Source organism: Aedes aegypti, chromosome 2, assembly GCF_002204515.2.
Source record: "Aedes aegypti strain LVP_AGWG chromosome 2, AaegL5.0 Primary Assembly, whole genome shotgun sequence".
NCBI lineage: Eukaryota > Metazoa > Arthropoda > Insecta > Diptera > Culicidae > Aedes > Aedes aegypti.
In genome coordinates, this window is record NC_035108.1 from 14,783,526 (window position 1) to 14,809,495 (window position 25,970).

Sequence of the window (25,970 nt, forward strand, 5' to 3'; positions counted from 1 at the left end):
AATTGAAGCGTGTCAACAACTATACTGATTAGTTTAATTCCTATCGTTCCAGAAACGACATTATCGAGTCCACCAAACAGCGCCATCTCATACTGACTAGTAACGTCTGTATTTTTTACAAGAAATGTGATATTTTTACATTAAAGTTAACATTGCCGAATCGTGTTTAAATAATTCATACAAACGGCCTATTTATTTCCATTTAATTTGTTTTATAACCATCCTATCTGCGTATTTTTTTTTTCTTCCTTTCAAACACACTCAAACATTCCTCTGCCCAGATCAGTCAGAGCTTACGACTCCATCGTTCCATTCCATTTCCGTTTTTCTTTCTTTGATTTACTAACTATCAACCAGTCAGTCAGTCAATTTAGTATGTATGTGTGTGCATCGCTTGTGACGCTCCTTTTCCTCGTAAAGTAAGATTTATCGCGCGGCTATGACGACGACACTACGTCCGGCTCTCTACCAAGGTTCGTATCCCACGAATTATTGGAGGTTGCGATTCTACTTCAAATGCGGAACAAGACTTCAGACAACCAAACAATTTTACTTGAAAGAATTCCCTCGCAATCTATACTTTTGGTCTATTGCGACTGTGATTCGTGAGTTGGTGGGTTTGGAGCGGACTTTTGTTCGGTTGTTCAATTGTATTGTGTTATTTTGTTACAATTACTCTATACACTGTTGGACTCTGAAGGGAAGATTATATTTATACGGGGAGGAGGAGTTCATTTGCTAGTACAGTACCAGATCCAGAGCCAACACCGGCTAGGATCTTCAATTTTTTTGCCACAACAAGCACTAAATTATAAAGTAAGAGCCTGGAACATATCGGCAGACGACCTATAATACAAAACACACATAGAGCTATATCGACTTCGAAGGGCCTAAAAGTGGACTAACGAAACGAACCAAAAGGCGATCCAAGGTTTGTTCTAGTAACTATCACTATCGTACAGGTTTCCACTGAAAACGTCCAGCGATTCGTTCCGTGCATTGGCCGTTGAGTCGTCGCTAGAGGCCTGCTCCCCGCCGACCGAATAGTCCGGATCCGCACTGCTGCTGCCAATGTCCGCTTCGCCAAGGCCGACTCCTTCCAATCCACCTCCGTCCGTTCCTTCGGTGGTTGATCCCGTCGTCCCGGCAGCGCCCGACCTCGTCGCTCCTAACGTGCCTGATCCGCCGTCCTGCGTTCGCATGATGGAATCGAAATTATCCTTAATCTGATTGTTTGCCCCCTTCGAACCCAAATCAGTCGCCCAGCTCAGGTGCATCAGTGCAAGATCTACGTTTCCAAGCTTCTTGTAGATCTTGCCCATTACGTAGTATACTACCGCTTCCTTTGGCACGATCTGCTTCAACTCTTCCAGCTGATTCAACGCCTCCTGATATCGACCCATCGAGAAATACATCGATCCCCGGTGGAACTTGCACAGCGGGTTCTTCGGATCCAGTGCAATGGCGGCATTCAGCGTTCGCAAAGCCTGTTCTGACTTCCTTAGGAAGAACTGCATGGCGCCAATGTGAACCATAATCACCGAGTTCTTCGGATTGATCGTCAACGCCTTGCGGTAGTGCAGCTCCGCCAGTTCGTACCGCTCCTGCTTGCTGTAGATGGTCCCGATGCCGAACCAGGCATTATAGTGCCGCGAGTCCCGCAGGAGAGCATACCGGTACATCGAGAGGGCCTTTTCGAGCTCCTCGGTCATAACTAGCTCGTGACCTAGCAGAGTATAGCTGTACGCGAAGTCCTCATCCACCTGGAAAATAAAGAGTTTGGATTAGTAATATTCCGTTGAAACGTACTAGACACTAAGTGGTATTTTGTCATAAGCAGAGGTGGTAGCGAAAAGTAGAATCTACAAACACCTCATGCCTGAAAAAAGGCATCAAACTATGACTAGGAAATACTTCTACTAAGTTTCAATTAAGGTTTCACAAACAAATCGAACAGATACTTGTTAGAAAATATTACTGATAATTTCTTCAGGATTCCTTGTGATTTTAACAAAATATTACTCGCTATTATTTATTAATTTGATTCTACATCAATCAACTTCATAACACCTCGTAAACAATATTTCGCTAATTCACTCGGTTCATGGCCGCTTATCTCCATCCTCGTTTGCGACCCAGGCTCTTCAGGTCCTGGTACACCTGGTCAATCCACTTAACCCGCGGCGCACCACGCCTTCTTGTTCCGACCGGATTTGAAGCGAACACTATTTTTACAGGGCCGTTGTCCGGCATTCTTGCAACATGCCCTGCCCAGCGTATCCTCTCAACTTTAGCCACTTTCAGGATACTGGTTTCGCCTAGGAGTTAGACGAGCTGATGGTTCATTCTTCACCGCTACACACCGTTCTCATGCATGCCGTCGAATATCGTCCTTAGCACTCGGCTTTCAAAAACCCCAAGAGCTTGCAAATCCTCCTAGAGCATATTCCACGTCTCATGCCCGTAGAGGACTACCCCGGTCTTATGAACGTTTTGTACATCGTGCATTTGATGTGGATGGGGATTTTTCTTGATCGCAGTGTCTTCTAGAGCCCATAGTAGGCACGACTTCCACAGATGATGCGCGACCCGATACTCACAGCATTTCTGGAGGATTTGCCGCACGGAAAGGATCTGATCCGTTGTCGAGCGGCCGTCGATGAAATCTGTTCAATAGCTTCCCACGAACTCGTTTGCTAGGTGAGAGACGGAAAAAATCTGGGATAGCACTTTGTAAGTGGCGTGTAGGATAGGGATTAGACGATAGTTTTCACACTCCAGTTTGTCCTCCTTTTTCTAGATGGAGCACTTGCTTCCACTCCTCCGGAAGCTGTTTCGTCAGATTCCAACTATCAGCCAATGCAGAAAAGTGGCCAACCTCTCGTCCGTTCGTCGTGATGCTCCCATCCTTACCCCAGCACATTTCAGCTCGAGGCACGAAGCTTTTGCGGGATGCATTTGTTAAGTATTCCCGGTTCGGTAAATCCGCAGAAACCCCAACGGATTCTGATTGAACTACCACGAGCAAACTGTTCAGTACTGTAAATGTATGTGACACCAATGTGTATAAAAAGGAAGCCGAAATAAACCAAATAGTCAGTTCTTAACAGAAATCATAAAAGTTAATTTATTTCTTATAATAAGATACGTCTTGAAATATTTAATAAAGTTCTTGTTCACAGAACGGAACAGTGGCGACGAGATAAAATTAATTACAACCTTGTGCAGTGTTAGTGATCGGATATATCATAAGTGATCAAGCCACCGGCTGCTTTGTTCTACACGGGAAAAAAATCTGTAGTAAAAATTACTATTTTAGCTGACTACGCCCATTCTTGAAACTACCATGCAATTTCAGACCAAATTACTATGTTTACGGTACATCCCACCACATTACTGGTACATTTGACAGAAATAATTTACAACAATCTGATTTCGACTACAGACATGGTAAAATCAAGCGCATTTCTGGTCTGCTGAAAATTGCCGGTGCGAGCGCTTAAGTTAACCCCCTAAAATGGTAATTTTTACCGCACATATTTTTTGCGTGTACACTATAGTGCTACAGCGGAACAGAAAACTTTTGTTTCCAGCGCCGGCTGTGATTTGCAAAAGCCAGACCTAGCGTAAGCAATTGAATGCTGAAACGTAGTAGTTCGTAAATTACGGTGCGAATTAACAGAAAACATATTCGAAGCGGTAAGTGAAATTAGCAAATTTACAAGACCGTGTGCGAGGAATACTTAGTGAATCATTAAAACAGTGAGCAGTGAGAGGCGCGCAAAAGCTGATAACTCAATTGCTGTGAGTGGACGAATAAGAGCTCAGTAACCCAGGACGAGATCATTGAGTGGGTATATCCAGAGCAAACCGTAAGTGCATTTTATCTAATTTTTGTCTCTTTCTCGAAGCTCTCTCAGAAAATGTCTGCTATGGGAACGCTGGACCACTATGTGGCAGGTACTCCTTTCACTAATTACGTTGAGCGACTGGAGAGCCTTAGCCGGTTTAACAAATGGGACGAAGAGAATAAGAAATGTATTCTAATTGCTCTGTCTGGTTCGGTTGTATACGATGAATTAAAGTTAATGTTTCCTGGCGTCGAATTTCAAACGTTGAAATACGATGACATGATTAAAAAGTTGAAAGAACGTTTCGATAAAGTCGAACCAGACATGATGCAAAGATATCGATTTTATAATCGATATCAACGCCCTGATGAAACAGCTGAGAGCTACATTCTTGCTGTTAAGTTACAAGCTGAAAATTGTGATTTCAAGCAATTTAAAGAAACCGCAATTTAAAGAAATCGCAGGCTTATTATGGGACTTTTTGACAAAGAATTACAGAAAAAGTTGTTAATGGATGAGGAATTGAGTTTAGCAGCGGTCGAGAAGAAGATTATCAGTAGCGAAGTAGCAGGAAACCAAGCGAATTCTATTTTCGGGCCGGAGAGACGTGAATCATCTGAGATCAGCTCAATTAAGAACCGGTTAGGGAGAAAAGAGTATGATGGAAACCCCAGGGAATACGAGCGAGAACCCAGAGATTATGGGAGGAGATCCAGAGAGTTTTACAGGCAACCTAGAGATCATAGCCGAAGCACTGGTGAGAGAAAACATGTGAGCTTTCGTGAGAGGTCTACTTCAAATAACAGGGACGTGAATCCATATGCAAATGCAGTCTGTAACTACTGTAAAAAGAAGGGCCACTTAATTCGACAATGTTATTCTTATCGTAACAGAAATTCAATTAGGTTTGTTGGACAAGGTTCAAAAACTGAAACATCATATAGCTTCAAACGCGACAAAGAAAATAGCTCATCTGAAGTTGAATCTGATGGTATGGAATGCATGCTGATAACCGCTGTAAACAAAATTAGTGAGCCCTGCATGGTTGAGGTTGTTGTAGAAGGAAACAAAATGCGTATGGAAATCGATTCGGGAGCGGCAGTATCTGTAATAAGCGATATCGATTACTTGAAGTTCTTTGGGACAGTTCCTATTGACGCCTGTAATAGACAATTAGCTGTTGTAAACGGTGATAGTTTATATATTGTGGGAGAGATCAAAGTTAGGGTTGTCTTGAATGGAACAAAGAGCTATCAAAAGTTGATCATCTTAGAATGTGAAAAGAATTTTACGCCCCTTGTCGGTCGTACCTGGCTTGATTTCTACTATCCTGAATGGAGATCAGGCTTTATGCAGAAAGCTTCGGTTAACAATTTGATTCAAAGCAAAGGTACAGATAAAATTGTTGCAAGTTTGAAGCAAAAATATTCAAAAATTTTCAATAAAGATTTTTCAGAACCAATTGGGGATATGAAGGAGAGTTGCAACTAAAACATGACGAACCGATTTTTAAGAAAGCGTACACTGTGCCCTACAAACTCAAAGACAAGTTGGATCGTCATCTTAATATGCTTGAGCAGCAAAATGTAATAACATCCATTAAGGCCAGCGAATGGGCTTCACCGGTTATCGTAGTTGTTAAAAAAGATCAAGACATCCGCATGGTGATTGTTTGAGAAAAATCTTGTTCTTGGCGCACCGCAGGCAAAAAGGGACAGGTAGGAGCTTTCTCTGTGGAGAATGTTTGCGCGCCTAGGTTGAAAGCTTGCGAGAAGATGGGGAGAAAAGGAACTGCACAGTCTACGAAAGGGAAAGGGTAACTGAGGAGCAAACAAGTTAAATCATGCAACAGTCCACTAACAGGCTTCGTGAAGTTATGTTCTCACGCAGAAATCAAAGTGAATAAAGTAAAAGTTATATTGAAAATCAACCCACGCGTTCACAGTGCAATTTAATTCCAATCCGGTGAAAACCCCATTTTTCCTGAGCTACCGTCGGAACAGTGATTGATTGCAAGGTATCTATTAATCAAGTTATTATACCGAATACTTATCCGTTACCATTAGCTCAGGATATATTTGCTTCTCTGGCTGGATGTACGGTTTTTTGCTGTTTGGATTTGGCGGGGGCTTATACCCAAGTGCAACTCTCTGAGCGTTCTAGAAAATTTATGGTGATAAATACATCCAAGGGTTTGTACACGTAAAATCGGCTCCCACAGGATGCTTCTAGTAGCGCAGCAATATTCCAACAAATTATGGATCAAATTCTGCAGGGTTTGAAAAACATAAGTGTGTATTTAGATGACGTCCTGATTGCAGGGAAAGATTTAGCTGAATGTTTGAAAAATTTGGAATTAGTTTTAGAACGTTTATGTAAAGCTAATGTAAAGGTTAATTTTTCAAAATGTAAATTTGTTGTAAACAAATTACCATATTTAGGTCACGTAGTGACAGACAAAGGGTTAATGCCTTCTCCAGAAAAGTTATCAACAAGCTAAACCTCCTAAAAATGTTAGTGAATTAAGGGCTTATCTTGGCCTGATTAATTATTACCACAGGTTTGTACCGCAACTTTCAACTAAGCTGAGCAGTTTGCATGCTCTGTTGAAAAATGACAAACATTTTGAATGGACTGAAATGTGTGATAATGCGTTCAAAGACAGTAAGATTGCCCTTTTAAAGGCAGATATTTTGGAGTATTATGACCCGAACGAACCACTTGTTGTTGTATCGGATGCTAGTTCGTATGGTTTAGGAGGAGTTTTAGCGCATGAAATCAATGGAAAAGAAAAGCCGATATGTTTTACATCGTTCTCTCTAAACTCTGCCCAGAAGAAGTATCCAATACTACACCTTGAAGCTCTGGCGTTAGTTTGCACCATCAAGAAGTTCCATAAATTTCTCTTTGGGCAAAAATTTAAGGTTTTCACAGACCACAAGCCATTATTAGGAATTTTCGGCAAGAGCGGAGCTAACTCAGTTTTTGTGACACGACTTCAAAAATACATTATGGAGTTATCGATTTATGATTTTGAGATCGCTTACAGACCTTCATCACTAATGGGAAACGCAGACTTTTGCTCGCGATTCCCTTTGGATCAAATGGTTCCTAAAAGTTTGGACACGGAGCATGTTAAAAGTTTGAACTTTTCACATTCCCTACCAATAGATAACCGAAAGATTGCAGAAGGAACTACAACAGATCCTTATTTAGCAGAAATCCGGCGTTTTGTAAAAGAAGGTTGGCCAATGTCGATAAATGAACGATACAAATCTATGTATTCTTTACGAGCCGATCTAGAAGTCACAGAAAATTGTGTCATGTATCAAGGAAGAGTTATTATTCCTGTGAATTTGAGACCCAAAATACTAAAAATGCTGCATGGTAACCACATAGGCATAGTTAAGATGAAACAATTGGCCCGAGAGACAGTGTTTTGGCCTCGAATTAATATGGATATAGATTTCCTCAATGGTTGTGAAATCTGTATAAAATCATCTCCAGCGTCTTCTAAGCCTACGGAGAGTAAATGGATTCCTACGACTAGACCTTTCAGTCGAATTCATGCCGACTTTTTCTATTTTGATAGGAAAATGTTTCTATTAATAGTGGACAGTCACTCTAAATGGGTGGAAGTAGAATTAATGCAAAACGGTACAGATGCAAAACGTGTAATTGACAAATTCATGGCCGTTTTTGCTAGATTTGGGCTTCCTGACGTTGTGGTTACCGATGGTATACCCCAATTAATTCAAAGGAGTTCTTTTCATTTCTTGTGAATCATGGAATAAAACCTTTGAAAAGCCCTCCTTACAACCCAAGTAGCAACGGTCAGGCTGAACGACTTGTTAGGGTTGTGAAGGATGCTTTGAAGAAACATCTTTTAGATCCAGAGTTACGAAGGTTAGACATGGTGAGTCAATTGAATTACTTCCTATTCAACTACAGGAACCAAATCACTACAACGGATGGGTTTATACCTTCCAGCAAAATGTTTAGTTATAAACCCAAAATTTTGATGGATTTGCTTAATCCAAATAGACAATACAAGCAATACTTAGAGAACCCAAAACCAATAGACAATGCCTACATCCCGGCAGAGCAAGACCCAGATCCGTTTAGTAAGCTGGTAGTGGGGGATAAGATATTCTATAAAAAATTTAGGAAAACGGATCCGCAGCGTTGGATTGAAGCTAAATTCATTAAACAACTTTCCAAAAATATTTTTCAAATATCTCTCCATAGGAACGTTTTATCGGCGCACAGAAATCAACTTAAGTTGCTGAAGTCTACGAGAGGTTCTGCACTGCTAGTCCCGTCAAAACAATCTCGGAAGCGCAGTAGTAGGGAAATGACAGACGAAAATAGTGTTTGTATGGGCTTTGAAGTAGAGCCTAAGGATCAATCATTCAGCATGTTTATGGATAATCTAGAAAGATCAAGCGGAGCAAACAAACCCAAGAGACTGAAGCGCAGTAGAAGTCCAATAATTACAAGAAGTCGCTCGCGAACATGTGAGATGTAGTATAAGTAGATAGAAATACAATAATGAACTATTAGCAATAAGTAGAATTTTGTCAATATGAAATTATGATAAATTGTTTTCCAAAGAGGGAAGGATTGTTAAGTATTCCCGGTTCGGTAAATCCGCAGAAACCCCAACGGATTCTGATTGAACTACCACGAGCAAACTGTTCAGTACTGTAAATGTATGTGACACCAATGTGTATAAAAAGGAAGCCGAAATAAACCAAATAGTCAGTTCTTAACAGAAATCCTAAAAGTTAATTTATTTCTTATAATAAGAAACGTCTAGAGATATTTAATAAAGTTCTTGTTCACAGAACGGAACAACCATATATTGCAGTACGATGTAACGGAACCACAAAGTTTAGTGAACGACGTCTTTGGAGATTGGCAGGCTCACTGCGATGAAAAATCCTCCACAACTGCAAACATGCTCTCATTTCATAAAACCGGCGAAAAGTACAGCCAAGAAGATTTCTTTGGAGATTTCGAACAGAAGTGTAGCGATTCATGTTATAAACGTAGCGGCAACAGTCATTTAGAGCTACTTCCAGCTTCGAAAACATAGCCATACTCATTCCGAGGTGAACGACATCGCCGAAGATGAAGTGTGGTAACAACAAGGACTTGAAAAGCTGAAGCTTAATGTTTTGAGGCAGGTCTGACGTAGTGGCACGCAGAGTACGGAGGCCAGCATACACTTTTCCACATTGAGTTGATACTGCTTTGTCCCAGCTCAATTTACTTTGGAAAATAATCCCAAGGTTGTTCGCATAATCGGTGAATTGAATTTGTGCCGGTTATCACCGAACAAAGTCGCTTTAGTTTTTGTATGGTTTATGCGTAGAAAGTTTCGGGAGGCCCAGTTTATCACTCTTTGTAGATCTTCGTTCAGCATTGCCGCTGCAGTTGCAGCTTCCGGATGAGAACAGTAAAGTTGCACATCATCTGCGAACATTTGTACCCGACAGTATCGCAGTACGCCAGGGAGATCATCAATGTATAAGGAGAACAGCAAGGGTCCAAGTACTGAGCCCTGTGGTATACCAGAAGTCACGGCAACTGCATCAGATGATATATCGTTACAGCGTACAACTTGTGTTCTACCAACGAGATACGATTTGACCAACTCAACAGCCGATAAGGAGAAAGAGAAACGTGTTTGCAGCTTATGCAAGAGACGCTGATGAGAGATCGTATCGAATGCTTTGCTGAAATCAATCAGCAATAGTACTACTTTATCCTTCCTGTCGACAAATGTAGCAATATCGTCATAAACACGAAGTAGTGCAGTTTTCACGCTATGACCACGTCCGAAGCCAGCTTGGTCTTCGTTCACTAGATTTAGTAAAGAAATATGAGCACTTACTTGCTTTTTCAGCAGCTTCTCTAAGACCTTCGACAAAACATTCAACAAGCTGATAGGACGCAGATTATCCATTGAATTTAAGTGCCTCAACTTCTTCAAAGGAATTATCTTAGCACACTTCCAAATTTCCGGGAAAACAGATGATACGATAATCGTGTTGAATAGGTGAACTACGTGGTCGACAATTAGTGGCAGTATTGTCTTGATAAATCTAGTAGGAATCTCATCGATGCCAACCGCATTAGACTTGACGTCACAAACAGCATTAATCAAAAAGCTTTAATCTGACGAAAGTTGAAGCTCCCAACGGGATGTGGATTCTGGTATTCAAAGCTGGATCCATTGTCGATTGTAAAATGACTGGCGAACTTTTGATTCACCAATTCTGGGTCAAAAGGACAATCTGTCTGAGTTGCAGATTTTCCAACACCTACACTCCCGTGCAAAAGTTTGGGTTCACCTCCTAAAAAACATACAAAAGTGTTCTGTCCATATCACTGTGATTACACGTCCAATTGATACTCTTTAAGCCGCATTCGATAGGCCAAGAGTTATTCTTACTTCGTATGTATTTTTCCAAAAACATTTTTTGAGTTTTGTATACTAAATTTTTACTTAAAGTTGTTACATTTTTCAAAAAACACGCTCAAAAATCATATCTAATTTCCTCAGCATTGGATCGACCAAAATTTTAAATCAAAGTATCATTAGAATCGTAATCTTATATTCTTTGAAGAGACCCTACGAAATTTTGACGGAAAAATCTGGAAAGTATTCAAAATCAATGAAACAGTCAGTCAAGTCGTCGTGCAAAAGTTTGGGTTCACCCGTCAGTAGGGTGATGTGCTAGTATCCATCGTATTAAGCATTGATCAGTGAGAACTGCAATTTTCCCAGTATTGCAGTGAATGATGCTGATACAAACCGATGCCAAACAGTTCTTTCTCAAAACAGCTTTAGCATTGTACAATAACATTTTGATAAATGTTGATCTCGTTTTGGAAATAATGCAAATAAAATGCATCTTACCGTATTCTCAATCCGTCGTATCGTTTTCAACTCCGTCGCAATCAGTTTCCAGATTCGTTTCACAACTTACGGCTCACTGTGTGTATTGAGTGGTTAAAACACAACATATCAACGCTATAATAAAATGTTTTACTAGAATATATAGATCTACGGGCATCTCCCTCCATTCCTTCAGCATGATGGAATATACTAATTTCCTTTAAAATTAATTGTTCGTTATCAAAATTCAGCCCGAACATATGAACACAATTCATTTTGACCGTACAATTATGGCATTTGCTCACAGTACAGCGAAAACAACACAATCAAAGGAACCGTATTTTTACGTCGAGCGTCGCGCACACATTGATGCGCACAAGCTTTTTTTTCTCAGTACGACGGACTGAACTTTGTTTACATTCTCAATTATACGCGGCGGTTGAGGAAATTTCGTAAAATTTGGTGATTTATTGAAGTTTTACGGCGTGTGATTGGAATGAAATCCTACGAAGGTTTTCCATAGTGAAAATAAGTGCCCGGCGAAGTAAGTCATCCACGGGGGCGGGAAGAAACTTGTGTTGAAAAGTGGTGTGGCTCAGCAGATCGCTAAGCATTTCTCTAAAATCGTGTTCGTCCATGCGATTTCGGTGAAAAAGTGAAAAGTGGATAATTGAACTGAAGTTATTTATCGAAATACAGTAGTTTCATTGCATTTTTGGTGTACAGGTGGACGAATCATAAAAGCTTTCACAAAATTACATTTGGAAAAGGAATCTTTGTTGCAGGTAAGTTGGAATACCCGCCGTAGTGGAACATTTTAAGTTTGATACGACGAATAGTAGCTCTTACGACGAAGTAGAACGAAACCCTATGATGCAAATCGTGCAAAAGTTTGGGTTCATCTGATCCGCACGAACATCATTTTTGTCAATATCTTTGCCATTTTTCAACCGATTTTAATAGTTTAAAGCTTTTTTGAGCGCAAATAATGGCGCGTACATGATTGGTTTGAGATTTCACAGATTTAAGTAAGTTCAGGTGTACCTTTTGCAGGATCACTTGACTGACTGTTCCATTGATTTTTAATGCTTTCCAGATTTTTCCGCCAAAATTTCGTGGGGTCTCTTCAAAGAATATAAGATTACGATTCTAATGACACTTTGATTTAAAATTTTGGTCGATCCAATGCTGAGGAAATTAGATATGATTTTTGAGCGTGTTTTTTGAAAAATATCACAAATTTAAGTAAAAATTTCGCATACAAAGTTCAAAGAATGTTTTTGGAAAAATACATACAAAGTAAGAATAACTCTTTGCCTTTCGAATGCGGCTTAGAGAGTTTCAATTGGACGTGTAATCACAGAGATATGGACTGAACACTATTGCATGTTTTTGGGGGGTGAACCCAAACTTATGCACGGGAGTGTAGATCTCTTACCATTTTCCAGAGAGTGGTAAGCGAACCAGACAATATTACTGATAATTTCTTGAAGATTCCTTGTGGTTTTAACAAAATATTACTCGCTATTATTTATTTATTTGATTCTACATCAATTAACTTGATAAAACCTCGTAAACAATATTTCGCTCGGTTCATGGCCGTTTCTCTCCATCCTCGTTTGCAACCCAGGCTCTCCAGGTCCTGGTACACCTGGTCAATCCACTTAACCCGCGGCGCACCACGCCTTCTTGTTCCGACCGGATTTGAAGCGGACACTATCTGTACAGGGCCGTTGTCCGGCATTCTTGCAACATGCCCTGCCCAGCGTATCCTCTCAACTTTAGCCACTTTCAGGATATTGGTTTCGCCTTAGAGTTGGGCGAGCTGATGGTTCATTTTTCACCGCTACACACCGTTCTCATGCATGCCGTCGAATATCGTCCTTAGTACTCGGCTTTCAAATACCCCAAGAGCTTGCAAATCCTCCTCGAGCATAGTCCACGTCTCATGCCCGTAGAGGACTACCGGTCTTATGAACGTTTTGTACATCGTGCATTTGATGTGGATGGGGATTTTTCTTGATCGCAGTTTCTTCTAGAGCCCATAGTAGGCACGACTTCCACAGATGATGCGCGACCCGATAATCACGGCATTTCTGGAGGATTTGCTGCACGGAAAAGATTTGATCCGTTGTTGAGCGGCCGTCGATGAAACCTGCTTAATAACTTCCCACGAACTCGTTTGCTATAGGTGAGAGACGGAAAAAATCTGGGATAGCACTTTGTAAGCGGCGTGTAGGATAGGGATTACATGATAGTTTTCACACTCCAGTTTGTCCCCCTTTTTCTAGATGGAGCACTTGCTTCCACTCCTCCGGTAGGTGTTTCGTCTCTCAGATTCTATCAGCCGATGCAGAAAAGTGGCCAACCTCTCCAGGCCCATCTTGATGAGTTCGGCTTCGATATTATCCTCGCCAGCGGCGTTGTTGTTCTTGAGCTTGTTGAGCATCGTTAACTCCCCTCATCGTGGGAGCTGATTGGTTTCGTCTGTCCGTTGTGCTGACGTAGCCATCACCTTCGCTGTTTTCACCTTCTGTGTATGTGTTTTCTCCGCCATTCAAGTATTCGTCGTAGTGCTGCTTCCATCTTTCGATCACCTCGCGTCCGTTCGTCGTGATGCTCCCATCCTTACCCCAGCACATTTTAGCTCGAGGCACGAAGCTTTTGCGGGATGCATTGAGCTTCTGATAGAAGCTTCTGCGTATATTGAGAACGGTACAATAACTCCATCTCTTGGCATGCCACATTTTCCAGGTGGCCCTTTTGTCCCAGAATAGGCGGGTTTGCTGTTTCCCCTTCAGTCTATATCGTTTGTCGCGTACCATGCTGCAGCATTGCATCTCGCACAGTATTCTTCTCCCCCAAACCCTCCTGGCACTCCTCGTCGAACCAATCGTTTCTTGAACTCCGTTCAACGTATCCGACAATGCTTTCGGTAGCGTCGTTAATGGTTGCTTTGACTATCCTCCAGCCGTCCTCAAGAGGGGAATTATCAAGCACGCCCTCATCCGGCAACGCTGCCTGAAGATGATGCGCGTACGCATTTACGACATCTGGTTGTTTCACTCGCGATATATTGTACCGAGGCGGGCGTCGTACGGTACTGACGTTGATGACGGATAGTTTTGGGTGCAGTTTCACCATCACCAGGTAGTGGTCGGAGTCAATGTTATTGAGGGAACGGCTGGCACAGTTTATGCAATAGAGCAGAGAACCGGAAGCAGAGCGTGTGACGATTCGGCCTAGGCTTTCCAGATTGTTTGCTCCTGTAGAACCGGAGGAAACGGATGAGGAGAGCGTAAGAGGTAGGGGGCCGAGCAGCCGGCATTACGAAACGGCTCGAGGTCAGCAGAGGACTATGAGAAATCTATGAGCGCGAGAAGACGTCCTGCTCTTCGGAGGTTTTAGACGGAAGTAGCTTTACCTCACGCAGAAATGAAGGTTTTCGGAGGCGAGATCGAGGACGAGACCTGGGTATGAGAGACCACCTGAACTGGAGGGAGTTCCTGAGCAACAATTGCTGAGGGACATCCATCTTCTTTTAGAACAGTGCTTCCCAAACTTTTTTGACTTTCGCCCCCTTGAGGACAATATTTTTCAGAATCGCCCCCCTGATATGTAATATATATTTTTGTATTAAATAACCGCGATACTGTGTTGAGATTAAGATCTTTTTTTTATCTTTATTATAGTGGCTTTTCGCCCTGTGCGAGTTCGCCACTCTGATTAAGATCTACATCTTATCATAAGTTTATCAAAAATTGATTAAACTTTCAAAATTACTATTGAAGTATTTTATATGTGATGAAAATGTTAACCATTTTTGATTTTAAAGCATGTATAGATCTTGTTGTTATGAATGCTTAGAGTACGTTTTCCAGAAATCACCAAAAAACACTTAATCCGGTCTAGGTACGTCAAAAAAGATCCTCGGCTTGCATATCCGTAAAAAAGTAAAATAACTACAATATTTATTAACTTTCCAATATCACCGAATCTATCGTCTCCATTTTTTTCTAACGCCAAGAAAACTTTCCAGCATATGTATTTTTTTAAATTACGATGATGGATAATTATTGAAATAGTCAACTGGTCATTAACCTATAATTGCAAATGCTCAATCATCTTGCGTTAATTACTGGCTTCTGATTACTGGTTGAGTTTTCAACTACACCCACCGGTATACTTTTGGTCAACTTCCAGCTTTTCAAATCTTATAAAGATTCGTAAATATTTTATTTTGAAAAACCTGATATTGCTAGAATTGTGAAAATAAATTTTGGTTAAATATTTGGCGATCCTGAAGACGCTTTTTTATCCTTTTCAAAACGTGAAAGAAATATTAAAACATCCAGAATATTTTACCACTTCTATTTCTCTGCAACATAACGTAAAAAAGTATATTTTTTCAAAAATTCAGAAGAGCTCAGTTTTTAAGGAAATTTTAAAATGTGTAGTAGATATAAAAGTATCGTGAAAAATTGCTACCTAATCCTTAAATTTCCTTACAAGATATTCATGGAAACATTTGTTTAAGATTTTAAAATATTTGTTTTTGTTTCGCATATAGTTTTAACTTCGAAAAGGTATCTGTGACAACTAATTATTCAGATTTACGTTATCTTTAAGGTTTTAGCACTTGTTTGCGTAATCAAAAAGTTTCATAAATTTCTTTTCGGACAAAAATTTAAGGTATTTACGGACCACAAACCTTTGCTGGGGATTTTTGGTAAAGAGGGAAAACATTCCGTCTTTGTAACAAGACTACAAAGATATATAATGGAGCTCTCAATCTATGATTTTGAAATCGAATATAGACCTGGTTCGAAAATGGGGAACGCAGATTTTTGCAGTCGTTTTCCCCTTAATCAGAAAATCCCCGGGTATGTGGATCCAGAAAATATTAATAGTTTGAACTTTTCAAACGAATTTCCGTTAGATTTTGCGTTGATTTCAAAAGAAACTGAAAGGGATAAGTATTTGGCAGAAATTTTCAAATTCGTGACAACTGAATGGCCGAAAAATATACCAAAACAATTTAAAAACTTATTTGCGCTTAAAGAAAAATTACAAATTGTCGAAGGCGTCTTGTTGATAGAAGACAAGGTAATAATACCTGAGAACATGAAACAAGCTGTGTTAAAACTTCTTCTTGCTAATCATGTTGGGATGACAAAAATGAAGCAATTAGCTAGGAGAACAATATATTGGTATGGACTGAATTCAGACATTGAAAGATTTGTTAAAAGCTGTGAATCTTGTGCAAAAATGGAAATCGTACCAAAAGTAAAATCCACAGAAACATGGATACCAACAACGCGTCCGTTTAGTAGATTGCATGCTGATTTTTTTTACTTTGACAAAAAGGTCTTTTTGTTAATAGTTGACAGTCATTCAAAATGGATTGAAGTAGAATTGATGCGCTATGGAACGAATGCTAAATCTGTGATTCGAAAATGTATTCCTATATTTGCTCGCTTTGGTCTCCCAGATGTGGTAGTAACGGATGGAGGGCCGCCTTTTAATTCTATGGAGTTCATTTCGTTTCTAGAAAATCAAGGAATTAAAGTTCTCAAAAGTCCACCCTATAACCCTCAAAGTAACGCTCAAGCAGAAAGGATGGTTAGGGTGGCGAAAGACGTTTTAAAGAAGCATCTGCTTGATGAAAAGACGAGGTCCATGGATATTGAGGATCGATTGAATTTGTTCTTAATCAATTACCGTAATAGTTGCCTTGGAACGGAAGGAATGTTTCCTTCAGAAAAGATATTTTTATTTAAGCCCAAAACTTTGTTGGATTTGATTAATCCACGTAAAAGTTACAAAAACAATTTATATAAGCCGACTACTGAAAAATCAGTAAAAATTAAGGATGGACCTGACGAAACCCTGCATCATACAGATGCTTTTGACAAGCTAGTGGCAGGGGATAAGCTGCTTTACAAAAACGTTGATAAAAAAGATTTACCTAGATGGTTGGATGCCAAATTTATTAAAAGGTTTTCTAAAAATCTTTTTCAGATATCTCTTTGTGGCCATAAGCTAACAGCTCATCGGATATAGAGTGCATGAAGATAGGAGGTAGTTCTACAGTGAGCAAGCCGTGCTTAGTAGAGGTTGAAGTTCAAGGGCGAAAGTTGTTAATGGAAGTGGATACGGGATCAGCAGTTGCTGTGATTAGTGAAAAGTTGTATAAAAAACATTTTCGTTCTGTTGATGTTAATGCATGTACCAAGAGATTAGTAGTGGTTAATGGAACCAGACTTGAGGTTACTGGACAGCTGTTAGTAGAGGTTAAACTCAATGGACGTAGTAGCTTGGAAAAACTTGTAGTTTTAAAAAGTGAAACTGATTTTACACCCCTACTGGGCAGAGACTGGATGGAGACCTTTTATCCGGAATGGAAACAAGTTTTCATGAGTAATGAAAACGTTAACCATCTAGCTCTTGAACAGTTCCGTGAAAAAGCTATAGGTAACATAAAACATCAATTTTTAAAAGTTTTTAGTAAGGATTTTTCCAAACCAATTATAGGTTTCAAAGCCGATCTCACCTTTAAGTCAGAGCAACCGATATTTAAGCGTGCATATCAAGTAGCATACAAACTTAAGGAGAAGTTTTTGGACCATCTTAACATGCTTGAACAACAGGGGTGATTTCAGCCACTAAAGCTAGTGAGTGGGCATCACCCGTTATTGCAATTCCAAAAAAAGATGGAGAAATACGCATGGTAATTGATTGCAAAGTGTCTTTGAACAAAATTTTAATACCTGACACTTATCCTCTTCCACTCGCTCAGGACATTTTTGCATCATTAGCAGGTTGCAAAGTGTTTAACAGGAGCATATACCCAACTCGAATTGTCTGAGCGTTCAAAGAAATATGTAGTAATTAATACTGTCAAAGGGTTGTTCACGTTCAACCGTTTGCCTCAAGGAGCAACATCAAGTGCTTCTGTGTTCCAACAGGTCATGGACCAAATTTTGGATGGACTTGAAGGTGTCTGTTGTTATCTCGATGACGTCCTGATCGCGGGAAAAAAATTTGATGAATGTTATGACAAATTGGTTCAAGTACTCAAAAGACTTGCCAAAGCAAATGTGCACATTAATTTTAAAAAATGCAAATTTTTTGTTGAATCGTTACCGTACCTAGGACATTTGATAACTAAAGACGGTTTATTACCGTCTCCGGAAAAACTATCTACAATAGAGCAAGCAAAACCACCAACAAATGAGAATGAATTAAAAGCCTATCTTGGTTTAATAAACTTTTACAATAAATTCATTCCAAACATGTCGATTAGGCTTAGATGTCTATACAACCTTTTAAAAAAAAGATGCACAGTTCAATTGGTCGAAAGATTGTGAAGAGGCATTTCAACTAAGTAAAAAGAGTTTGTTAGCAGCTAACATACTTGATTTCTATGATCCGGCAAAACCGTTAGTAGTAGTAACGGATGCCTGGACCTGGGATCGAATCCCATCCCCGACATAGTCACTTATGACGTAAAAAGTTATAGTGACGACTTCCTTCGGAAGGGAAGTAAAGCCGTTGGTCCCGAGATGAACTAGCCCAGGGCTAAAAATCTCGTTAATAAAGTCAAATCAATCAATCAACGGATGCCTCTTCCTATGGATTGGGGGGTGTACTGGCTCAAATAGTAGATGGATTAGAAAAGCCAGTATGCTTCACTTCGTTTTCATTAAACAGCGCACAGAAGAAGTATCCCATCCTCGTCGCCACTTTTTTATCTTGCCGATTAGACTTATTTTTGATTTATAATTCTTTTAAGGGGTTTTCTCACTTCTGCTGTAATAAACAGTACACCGATATAAATAGCCTCCGCTTACAACTGCGGCTGAAGTTCGACTGAACTCAATTCTATTTTCTCTCATGAGCCGATATCTTTTAGTACATCTTCGATTACACGCATACAACGTACAACTGACAAATGTTAGGATATAACAGATACTTTCAGCTACTGATTCTGATTCGTGTTTTATAATTCGCAAAAGGTACAAAAAAAACTTAATACATTTCACAAATATTAAATTTTTGACAATCGTCAAGTTTTACCTAATATGATTTCGAAATAGCATTCTTGGAGGTATGAACAAAATGAGATGTTAAATTAATATTTTTTCAAACGAATGAAAGTATAATTATCCATTAATATGAATGTCTTCTACAAATATTATGAGTTGTTATTTTCAATTTCTCATATAGTAGCATTTTCGCCTCCTTTCAGGCTTTTTCGCCCCCCAAATTCAGTTTCACAAATTTTCGCCCCCCTGGCACTGAAAATCGCCCCCAGGGGGGCGAAATTCGCCCCCTTTGGAAATCTCTGTTTTAGAAGAAGAGCGCACCGAAGCTACAGCAGAACAACAACCCCGGACAATCAGTGTCCAATACAGAGCGGCCATGAATGGAGGGACTGTCCAAATTTACCACATTCGTGTGAGTGGCACGAAATGTGCTCACATTAGAGTGCAAGTATACGAGACGGAGTTTGAGGCACTTCTAGATTCCAGTGCCGGCATCAGTGTCATTAACTCTTCAAATTTGGCAGAACAGTACGGCTTGAAAGTTCAACCGGCAGCCGTACGTGTTAGTACAGCGGACAGGACGGAGTACCGATGTTTGGGGTACCTAAATATACCGTTCACGTACAAAGGAAATCGGACCCTTAAGGGAACGGACCAGAGTGGATCGAAACCCTCAACAAGGTAGCAGGACCGTACCTCTGCTTCAATATAGAGCCATCCGGTGAACTTCCGAAAGTGGAGAAATAACCGGATGAAACCTTAGACTTGCCAACTTTTGAGGTATCAGAGAGCATCGAAACCGAACATGAATGAACGTTGCGAGAAAGGATGAGTCTGATTGAGACCATCAAGAGGTTCGAATTCACAGCACCGGGAAATCTGGGACGAATCGACCTATCTAGCACGAGATCGTGCTTAAGGAAGATGCGAGGCCGAGAAACCAGCCTATTTATAAATGTTCGCCTTTCATTCAGGAAGAAATAGAGGCGGAGATCAAACGCTTCAAAGAGGTTCATGAAACGTTTATTTCTGAACATTTTAGCTAAACGACGCTCTATCGTAAAAATACAGAACGATAATTTGAACTTAAGCCGATTGCACAGCCAGCCTGACGCCCTCTCCGTCTAAGGCCATTTCATTGCCAAAGTATTTTCGAAAAACCTTTTTTTTCAAATTATGTTTTTGGTAGGCCCGGAGACGATTATTCTTGATAATACAGTTAAACCTCCATTAGTCGATGTTCCATGACTCGATATCGACTCATGGAACCATACTAAAAATTAAATTTCATGGTTACTATGATGGTCCCCTCAAACAACTTTCTGTAGCATTGCTGTTCCATGACTCCATATTTCCATGAGTCGATGCTCCCTTCAATGTCGACTCATGGAGGGTTGAACTGGAACTACAGCTACTCTGTAATCCCTGAATAGCACACAACTTCTTTTTATCCTTCCCGCGCCGTTGCTTGTTTGTACCATCGTTGTTCTCACATGGAGTAGATGAACTGCCGTTCCCGTCGTTGTCGTCGTCGCCTTCATTTGTGCTCTGTTGTTCTATAGGTGTTTTGTTGTGCAGTTCGGTAAGCGCACGTTTACCTTCTGCTAATATTTTGGCAAACGGATCACTCGCATCAGGAGAAGATGGGGTCGATTGCTAATCGGCGAAAAATCCGCCTGGTTGAAAATGTGTTTGGTTGTTGAAGCAATTACTGGTGCTGCTGTAAAAGTTTCGCGTCCAGTTAAGGACACCTGCAAACATCTTTGTTTAGGATGTGCTGACTTAGAGCACCGTCTACGTGGAACAACCGAAGCAGGTTTCATTGGATAACGTGAGATACGACGGAATAGAGAGCTTTATTCGTATCTGAAGCACTCGAACTCCGTAAGGTATTCCGGCAAAGTAGTGTTTCCAACGTTCGGACTGTATTGGAAAGAACTCCCCAATATCTCGTTTAATATTGTGCGCTTTTTCATAGCGCAGTGTTGTACTCTTGTCCACCATCTCGATGTACACTACCCGTCATAAATACGGACTCACTAAAATAAGTATTGCAACACTCAGCTGAATATTGATTCACCCTGAAAAGTTTAGCATCACCTCAAAACAGGTTAATTCACATTGCTATATCTCGAGATCCTTATAACTTGCAAAGAAGCGATCTTCAGCAAAGTTGTTCAGGGGATCAAGGACATCCGAAAAGGGCACAGTTTAGTTCACGATTTTGCCGCTAGGTGGCGCTAGTGAGCATGCAAAATTGAGCCTTTCAAACTAGTTCTAGCTTGTGATCCATAAGAGATAGAAAGTTCGGGTCTTCGGCAAAGTTGCTCAGGGGTTCAAGGACATCCGAAAAGGGAACAGTTTAGTTCACGAATTTTCCGCTAGATGGCGCTAGTGAGCATGCATTCAAAAATGAAGTGTCACATGACATGAATCATTTGGATATAAAGCGAATCATATCTGAATAAATTGAACAAGAATGTAATCGGTTCTGAATTACTTGTATATGAAGTGAATATTATCTTAAACACTTGACTATGAAGTGAATCAGACATGAATCACATTAAGTGATTCTCACCTGAAACACTTGAATATGAAGTGAATTAGACATGAATCTCTTGGATATGGAGCTAGTTAAATCTGAAACACTTGAATATAAAGTGAATGAGACCTGAATGCCTTAAATTTACTTCAAAAATCAAACATCAATCACTTGGATATTGAACTAATCAAATCTGAAAAACGTACATTAAGTGATTCAAGCATGAATCACTTGAAAATGAAGTGAATCAGCCCTAACCTGCTTGAATATCAAGTCATACCTGTAAAAGTGGAAAATTCTAGATAAATCAAACCTGAACTACTTGAATATCAAGTAATGCGTACTTGAAATACAGTCATCTCTCCCTTACTCGATATTGAAGGGACCATCGAGTTAGGGAGGTATCGAGTTACAGAACACAAAAGCAGTGCAACAGCGTTCCAAGGGACCATCGAGTTAGCCATGAAAACCAACTTTTACTATGGTTCTCTAACTCGATATCGAGATACGGAATATCGAGTAAGGGAGAGTTAACTGTAGCTGAATATGAAGTGCCTCAGAGAATATAAAGCGAATTGTCGAATGGCACAGCGAGTAACAGCGGAGTTCAGCTTATGCCGGAGTAGAATTCGGACGGTCCAGACCCAGGTAAGTAACACTGACCTTCTTCCAGGTTTCTCAGACGGCAGGCGGCCACGGTAAGTAATTCACTGACTCACACGCGTTAACTTAACAAAAACGAACTTTATTTTTCTTAATTTACTCTATTTCAATAAATTCAAATGACTAAACTTTCACTTCGTATATAAATTCCGTTGTTGATGTCCACTCGATGACGTTTGGATGTTGAACCAAAAAAAGAGGATGACACATGTCACGAAGTTCCTTATATAGCAAGGTTAGCCGGAAGAAGGTGTGCAGCCATGCTACATCGCCTTCTTTCTCCTTTTGGGTCATTATCGAAATCGACGAACCGTTTATGATGCATTTGCTCACAGATAGATGGTGCACGAATTAATTTTATTTCTCTTTTCGTGGTTACACGAACATGCTGGCCCCTTCAGGAACACGGTTGCTGACTAGGTCGCTGCATATCTCCACAACTTGAGTAGATTAGCTCACCTACTAGTTTATACACCTTGGTTTCTTACAGCTCTGTCGGTGATGATGATGACGATTCTCGATGATGGGTTGTCACTCTTGCTGCGTGATCGATGAACTTCGTTGTTTTGATTTGAGACGTCAAACGGATGATTTTCTGATCCCTGTTTACAACAGGCCCGGAAAATTCAATTTGGATGCTTCTTCTGGTAATCCTGTGCTGAAGCGGATGGTGATTCCTGTATTTGAGTTTGTACTTGTTGGTCGACCGATGATGAGATTGGCAGAAAGCATAATTTGTTTACCGGACGAACGAAGTGGCCAGTTGGTGTTTGGAGCGTCACTACCCTAACGATGCCGTCGGATCCAGGAATGTGTTTGAACAATCCGTGCTGTTGGCCAATGCATTGGTGGACTGTTCTCATCACGGACGATTACGAGCTGGTTTTCCTTGATTTGGACAGGAGGAGAAAGCCATTTGGATCTTGGTTGCAGGGTAGAAAGATACTCCAAGTGCCACCTTTTCCACAGCTGCTGGTACAGTTTTTGAACGTGATGCCACCTCGAGAGTCGATTGACGGCAATCTCAGTATAATCAGCATCAGGAACTGCCTTCAGTGCCGATCCAGTCAGGAAATGCCCGGGTGTCAACGGTTCGAAATCCGATGGGTCGTCACTCAAGGCAACGAGCGGCCGCGAATTCAAACAGGACTCAATTTGACACAAGAGGGTCTCCATATCGTCGTGAGAAAGAGTGTTTTTTCCAAGAACACGAACGAAATGCTTTTGGGCGGAATGGATAGCGGCCTCCCACAGACCGCCGAAGTTAGACGCCTTTGGAGGATTAAAATGCCATCGAATTTGATTTTTGTTGCACTCCTGAGCTACAGCGTTTTGGTAATCTTTGCTGTTCACTAGTTGTTTCAACTCATTAGCAGCTCCGACAAAGTTTCTTCCGTTATCACTGTGCAGTTCGGTGCAAAGTCCTCGGCGAGCCACGAAGCGACGTAAAGATTGGATAAATTTGGCTGTGCTTAGATCGGATACCAACTCTAAATGCACCGCTTTAGTGCTAAAGCATATAAAGACGGCGACGTAAGCCTTCCCAGGTGCTGCACGGCGATGTATGGGTTTCAAATGGATAGGCCCCCAGTAATCTACCCCTGTTATGGAAAACGGTCGACTCGCAATGGTACGTGATGCCGGTAGATCAGCCATAAACTGTTCAAGCATTCGAGGACGGGCCCTAAAGCAGACGACGCAATTGTGGACAACGTGTTTAGCCAAACTTCTGGCCCCTATGACCCAGTAGCGTTGTCGAAGTAGGCTTAGGAGTAACTGTGGGGCTGCATGCAGATGACGTTCGTGATAATTTCGTACTAAGAGGAGAGAAAACTGATGTGCTCGTGGTAACAGGATTTGGTGCTTGGCATCATATGGTTGGATAGCGTTTCCCAATCTGCCACCGACTCGAATCAAGTTATCGGATGATACAAATGGGTAAAACCATTTCAATCGTGATTTTGACGACACTGGTTGATTGAGTTTTAACTGCTTCCATTCTTCTTCGAAGGCTTGTTGTTGCACCAATCGGATGATGATATGTTCTGCTTGCAATAGTTCTTCGACATTCAGGGGTGAAGATGTGGCTCTTTCACTTCTGGGGCTTCGGCAGTTTTGAAGAAAACGATGACAATAGGCGACCACTCGAATTAGCCGCTGGACATTTGAATATTTTCCGACAATTTCGTCAATAAACGAAGGATTGGGTTTCGACGATGGTGACGCCAAATATGGCCGGCGAGCTTCTTCAACGGCTTCCGACGGTTGCTCGAGTGTTGCATGATTTGTTGGCCAAAGATGTTGATGTTGTCGTAGCCATTGAGGTCCGTTCCACCAGAGGTCAAAGTCGACGATGATGTCCGGAGTAAGACCACGTGACAGACAGTCAGCAGGGTTTTCCAAACCAGCAATATGGTGCCACGAGCAGTTTGAGGTGGCAAGCTGAATCTTGGCTGTTCGATTCGCTACAAATGTGTTCCATGTAGATGGCGATGCGTTGAGCCAGCAGAGTACGACGGTGCTATCGAGCCAGAAGTAACATTTTGCGTTGAGTTGCAGGGACAATTTGATCTTCTCGTACAGTTCAGCAGCCAAAAGTGCCCCACACAGCTCGAGGCGTGGGATGCTTAGACGCTTGAGAGGTGCAACCCGCGACTTGGAAGAAAGTAGCGAAACTCTTGAGGGACAGATCGGAACTTGGAAGTGGGCGAACACAGATTTACAACTAAGCTAATTAAGTTTATTAGGGAACGATCTTGACTGCACGGTATGCGGAATACAACTGATGCATCCTTGTTAATTTTCACAAACAGCTTGTGTACGTTGCTAGGGGTTCCTAACAACTTGGAGTGACATGGAAACTACGGCTGATTGCCTACTATTCCAATACCCCCTCTCAATCGGCCAATCCTACGCCTTGGTACAACTTCGTATGGCCCATCCAATCGCCGGATAGCGTTGTATAGGAACAAGTCCTCCACATAGTTGACGACATATCTCTCATCAGCTCGTTGACACAATGTATGATCGCGTAGTCCTTCGGCCGAAGCACTCACAACGGACTCAATCCTCTGATATAACTTGAAAGACCGCCAGTCCATGTCCATCTCAATCGAACGCAGCTCGTCGACTACATTCGACATACACATAGTGTGGTCACCACGTTTGGTCCACACGCCAATCGAAACAGGAAGGTCTGCAGAAACGAATTCGCCAGAAATTTGTCTGTATCCGAAGAAGTAATCGTAAAACTTACCCAGGTGCTGGCGCTCCCGTCCGCCAAGCTTCGACGACAATTCACCAGGAATTTTGCGTCTTTCTGTTTGCGAAGGGAGCGCATCTTCTGTTTCGGTAGTTTCTTCCACGATCTCTTCAACTTTTTCGCTATCGACTTCATTGGTGTCATCTACGCTACATGATTGGTGCCTTTCCCCCTCTTGCTCGAAAGTGTAGTGCTCTGCGCTCCAGGCTTGCGAGCACCAACCAAAGGGTCTGCACACTCCATAATAAGCTTGCTTCAATGGCCGGCTGGCCCTCACTTGCATTCCTTTGAACGGTTCGTGACATCGCCTGACCTCACAATGATTTGCTTCGATTTCTTCCAACGACAGCTTTAGTTCATACAAATTTCCTCGAAGATGTCCAGTGGCCAGGAGTTGGCCATCCTTCTTCAACATAGCTACGCTACCAGAAAACAACACATCAATTCCGGCCTTGGTCATCTTTTGCACCGATATCAGGTTTTCATTCAAATCAGGAACGAAGAGCACGTCCTTGATATTGAACAGCAGATTCCTGTTGCTCGTTGCTTGGATTTCGCCGATGTGGTCGGCAACCATTGCCTCTCCTTTCTTGGCAACTTCTATCTCCACTTTACGTCTCAACTTCTTCAGAACGGAAAATACGGTCTTGTCGCACACAAGATGGTCACTGCATCCGGAGTCGAGCTTGAATACAAT

General features: G+C 41.3%; 2 protein-coding genes across 6 annotated transcripts in view; one reads left to right on the forward strand and one right to left on the reverse strand.

Annotated features, from left to right (window-relative positions):
* Positions 1 to 849, forward strand: part of LOC5575770 — a 36,967-nt gene extending 36,118 nt beyond the window's left edge. For both annotated transcript variants that reach the window (XM_021839936.1, XM_021839937.1), the window contains one exon: positions 53 to 849. In XM_021839936.1, the coding sequence (XP_021695628.1) occupies positions 53 to 100 (48 nt within the window). In that variant the 3' untranslated portion in view covers positions 101 to 849. The remainder of the gene's footprint in view (positions 1 to 52) is intronic.
* LOC5564540 (cell division cycle protein 27 homolog) overlaps positions 166 to 25,970 on the reverse strand; it is a 72,290-nt gene continuing 46,485 nt past the window's right edge. For 3 of the 4 annotated variants that reach the window (XM_021839940.1, XM_021839939.1, XM_021839941.1), the window contains one exon: positions 166 to 1,763. In XM_021839940.1, the coding sequence (XP_021695632.1) occupies positions 939 to 1,763 (825 nt within the window). In that variant the 3' untranslated portion in view covers positions 166 to 938. The remainder of the gene's footprint in view (positions 1,764 to 25,970) is intronic. The other variant, XM_021839942.1, reaches the window with a different exon arrangement.